At 53.6% G+C, this 4,309-nt stretch overlaps 1 protein-coding gene across 1 annotated transcript; it reads left to right on the top strand.

Annotated features, from left to right (window-relative positions):
* The first annotated feature begins 256 nt into the window (after window positions 1–256).
* On the top strand, window positions 257–2,857 carry LOC123447781. The gene is made up of 3 exons (XM_045124450.1): window positions 257–736; window positions 1,162–1,509; window positions 1,618–2,857. Exons 1-3 carry the CDS (start codon window positions 323–325, stop codon window positions 2,233–2,235), a joined length of 1,380 nt encoding a protein of 459 aa, XP_044980385.1. The 5' UTR covers window positions 257–322; the 3' UTR covers window positions 2,236–2,857.
* Window positions 2,858–4,309: the final 1,452 nt, after the last annotated feature.

Raw genomic sequence — 4,309 nt, 5'->3', positions numbered from 1 at the left:
AAAATCAAGGGGATAAATCAGGAACAATTAATATGGATCGGAAGAACTATTTACAAAAAAAAAAAAAAAAAAAAAAAAGCGTCAGCCGAACATGCAGACGCCCTATCGGCGTCACACGCTGTGCGAACGCGCGCGCGCGCACAATTTTTCCAGCTTGCATTCCGTCCCCTGGCCGTGCCCGTGGGACCCACCGTCTGCACCCGGCCCCACACCTCCGTATAAATTCGGAAACCACCGCACACACACCCTCGGCAGCAGCACGCAGCACGCAGCACAGCCCACACTCTGGCTGGCAGTCCTTCCTTCCTCCCCCTGTCTGTCTATGGAAAGGACGCAGGGCTTCTTCGCGGCGCTCAAGCAGGAGGTGGCGCGCGGGCTGTCGCCGGCGAGGGCGCGCCGGAGGTCCGCAGAGGCGGCCGACCTCGACGCCGCGCTCAGGTTCTCCGGCCCGGGGGCCGGCGGCGAGATGCTGGCGCCGCTCATGGAGGGGCCCGATCCGGAGTCCGGCGACGGCGACGCCCGCGGCGCCGGCGGCGCCAGGAGGGAGGGCTGGGGCCGCTGGGTGCGCGGCCAGCTCGCGCGGACGCCGTCCTCGGTCGCCGCCGCCGCGGCCGGCGCCGGCGCCGCCCGCAACGACCTCCGCCTGCTCCTCGGCGTCATGGGCGCGCCGCTCGCGCCCGTGCATGTCTGCGCCGCCGAGCCGCTCCCCCACCTCAGCATTAAGGACACCCCCATCGTGAGCGCTTCTTCTTCTTCCTCCTCTTCCTCATGCCGCTGTCTTGGTGCCGTTCCCGCCTTTCTTGGCTCTAGATTTGGTCCAGTCGCGTCGTGTGTTCGACGAAATGCTCCAGTCAAAATCTCTTCTCAAATGTCCGTGTCTCAGCTCTCTTAATTCTTCAATTCATGGTCCTACATACCGTAAAAACGTACTCCACTTATTTACCCGTAATTACAGTGCTGTAAAAAAGTATGATCCTTGTCTTCTTCACTGATGTCTGCTGTGTTTGTTGTCTAGTGATGCTGTTTGTTCCTTACGATAAAGATGTGCGAAATTTTGTCACCAAGGTGTTTGATTCAGGGATGTTGTTATATATGTCCAGTAGTAAACATGGTTATTTACTGTTATTACGAGGTGTGTAAACTTTCTGTTTACATACACAGGAGACCTCGTCGGCGCAGTACATTCTGCAGCAGTACCTGGCGGCCTCTGGTGGGCACAAGCTCCTCGCCTCCGTGCGAAACTCCTACGCCATGGGCAAGGTGCGCATGGTGGCCACTGAGTTTGAGAACGCGGGCCGCCTGGTCAAGAATCGTAATGCGGCTCGCTGCGCCGAGCCAGGCCGCTTCGTGCTCTGGCAGATGGCTCCTGAGAAGTGGTACATCGAGTTGGCTGTCGGTGGGAGCAAGGTGCATGCTGGCTGCAATGGCAAGCTTGTGTGGCGCCATACCCCGTGGCTCGGCTCCCATGCCGCCAAAGGCCCTGTTCGCCCCCTTCGCCGTGCCCTTCAGGTATAATTGCACTGCCCAGCCCACGCCTGGTATGCCATTGTCTGTGCCCATACAGCCATGGAAACATCTTGCACTTTTACTCAAATGTTTGGATCAATGTCTTTCTAGGGCTTGGATCCACTGACTGCAGCAAGCATGTTTGCCGGTGCACGGTGCATTGGGGAGAGGAAGGTGAACGGGGAGGATTGCTTCATCCTGAAGCTGTGCACTGACCCTGAGACCCTCAAGGCACGGACAGAGGGCCTCGCCGAGATCATCAGGCATGTCATGTTCGGGTACTTCAGCCAGAGGACCGGCCTTCTTGTCCACATCGAGGACTCGCATCTCACGCGGATTCAGTCAACAACCGGTGGGGATGCGGTCTACTGGGAGACCACCATCAACTCATTCATCGAGGACTACCGGCCGGTGGATGGCATCATGATTGCGCACTCTGGGCGCTCGGCGGTGACCCTGTTCCGTTTCGGCGAGGTGGCCATGAGCCACACCAAGACTCGGATGGAGGAGGCATGGAGCATCGAGGAGGTGGCGTTCAATGTCCCTGGTCTGTCCATGGATTGTTTCATCCCACCCACCGACATCAAGTCTGGATCTGTTAGTGAAACCGTGGAGCTCCCTCATGGCGAGAAGAACAAGTTTGGTCCTCCCCATGGCCATCGCGCCAAAGTTGCCGCGCTGGAGAAGACGGATGGCGACGAGCTAGCATGGAGGGGAACTCGTACCTGAAAACCGCAATTCGTTTTCAGCCCAATTCATACTTGCTTCTTTTCATTGCAACTGACTGATGATGAGTAGTGTAGGAGAGAAACAGGTCGAGGGAGGATTTCGCTTTTGGAAATTCGAAATGACCTCTGTGTACAGGAAGGAAGCAGCATGAGGCATTCACAAGGTCCTGACCTGAATATCCTTGAGGGAGGCCTCCTGTGATGAAGAATGGTTTCTAATCTCTTCAAGTGGGAGCCCGTAGTAGGTAACCTTGTTTGCTATTTCAGGCTTCTTTGTCAGTATCATGTGGTGCGTTCGTTCCCCGTTCCAGCTACCTGAGAAAGGCCATCTTGGTGGCGCTGTTTGTTTACCTTTAGAAACAAACACTAATTGGTCACTGGCATCAATCAAGGGAAGAAGGACCGATTCCAACTGGATGTTCAGCTTGGTATACGCTTGGTGAAGCCAACCCTGTCAGACAAGTGTAACCTCTGTAACTGCCGTTGATTTTCCTGAACCTTCCTTGGCATCTCTCTCGTTTTTCCTGAGATGAAGGTTGTTGTTGTAGTACTACTGCTCGTTAACAGAAGCTTTGCTTGTTTCCTTGTAATCCAAAACATCTAATGAGTGAAGTGTCTTGTGATGTCCCCTGTTTTGCACACCCCCGGGGAATGATTTCACCTTTTTCTTTCTTTCTTTCTTTCTTCTGGAGATGTTGAATGAACCGCCAGCAGCGCGGCATCAATGTGCCTTTTTTGGGCCGCTTGCGTTTTACTTTGGCCTGCAGCGTGTTGGAGGGGGGGAAGTAATGATCCATTTACTGCCATGGCCCCCATGTGCTCCTTCCATTCCGGGTTCCACCCCAGGCCCAGGCGTCGCTGTCAAAGCGTGTTACCCTGATGACACACAGCGATTTACCCCTTTTATAATCTGTATATGTACTGTCAGGAGCACCGCTGGTGAGCTTTGTGACAGGACTTTATTTAACTTTCGGTGTGCTCAAGACTGAGGCCTCCTCACTCACCTCACTAACCATGGTGATGACACCTTTCCCTTGGCATTAATGACATGTAGTATTGCACTCCTTTCTTGTTGTGAGGAATGGAGATAGATTTATTCTTGGGGCTGCGTGTTCTTCCTGGGAAGAAGGGGCCAATGTCTGAGACGAAGAGATACTAGTAGTAGTAGTAATATTCTCAAGTCCACTGTCTTCAGTGGCAGTGCTACCCTCTTCTCACCCGCTGGGAACTTGCAACTCACACGCGGATCCTCCACGGTCAAATTCATGTGCTGTTTGCACGTAGTTTCAGACTTGTTTATTGTCCCGTTCCGTCGACGCCCTTCTGCTCTCTAAGATGTGTGTGTCCGTGCAGCCCAGCCTCTGGCGCACAGGTTTTGAGCCCTGGCATCCTGGAGATGTGTTTGCTCTTCAACTTCTCAAGTAGTCCATGCCGCAGCTCGAAAGGAGAAGCTGCAAACGAACCTAGGGCGAATGTGGAATGTAATGGAGGAAAGCCAGCGAGAGATGCCGTTATCATGTCCAGCGGCGCAGCCACAGCATCACAGCCGCAAGCTACTTTGACAATGGCGCCTAGATTAGCCACAGCCACTGTGTTCACACGAACACAAAAGGCCACAAAAGGTTGCTAGGGCAAAGCAGGAGAAGCCTACTGCCGGACACTGTCTCCATGCCATGCTACTGCTACTGCTACTGCTACCATTGGCAGCAGCAGCTAGCTAGGAGAGCAGGCCGAATGATTGATGTTCCTTGCGCATCTGCACCTCACCATCCTCTCCACACGGTAGCAGATCACGCGGTTCGCTCGTCTCGACCGGACATACGTTACCAAAAACGGAGGGGGGAAATACATTGTAGTACCATCAATCACAGGCGGTGCTGATAACCTATAGTATGATTAATAATATCGATCTACCGTTTTCGCAGCTTTATGGACCATTTGATTATGTTTCTAAGGACCAGGCAGATATCATGCGTAAGGAGACTACAGGAGTACGGCAGCATTATTATTGTTTCCAATAATCCTTTCCTAACAGACAAGTTGCAACAGTAACAAGTAATCATTGGGGTTTGTGG

Source organism: Hordeum vulgare, chromosome 4H (genome assembly GCF_904849725.1).
Source record: "Hordeum vulgare subsp. vulgare chromosome 4H, MorexV3_pseudomolecules_assembly, whole genome shotgun sequence".
In the NCBI taxonomy this organism is placed as follows: domain Eukaryota; kingdom Viridiplantae; phylum Streptophyta; class Magnoliopsida; order Poales; family Poaceae; genus Hordeum; species Hordeum vulgare.
This window is presented reverse-complemented; position numbering and strand designations above follow the sequence as displayed.

Coding starts and splice junctions, on each gene's coding strand:
- LOC123447781 (XM_045124450.1), top strand. CDS start 323: ATGGAAAGGACGCAGGGCTTCTTCGCGGCGCTCAAGCAGGAGGTGGCG. Junction 737..1,161: donor GCATTAAGGACACCCCCATC/GTGAGCGCTTCT, acceptor TTACATACACAG/GAGACCTCGTCGGCGCAGTA. Junction 1,510..1,617: donor CCCTTCGCCGTGCCCTTCAG/GTATAATTGCAC, acceptor ATGTCTTTCTAG/GGCTTGGATCCACTGACTGC.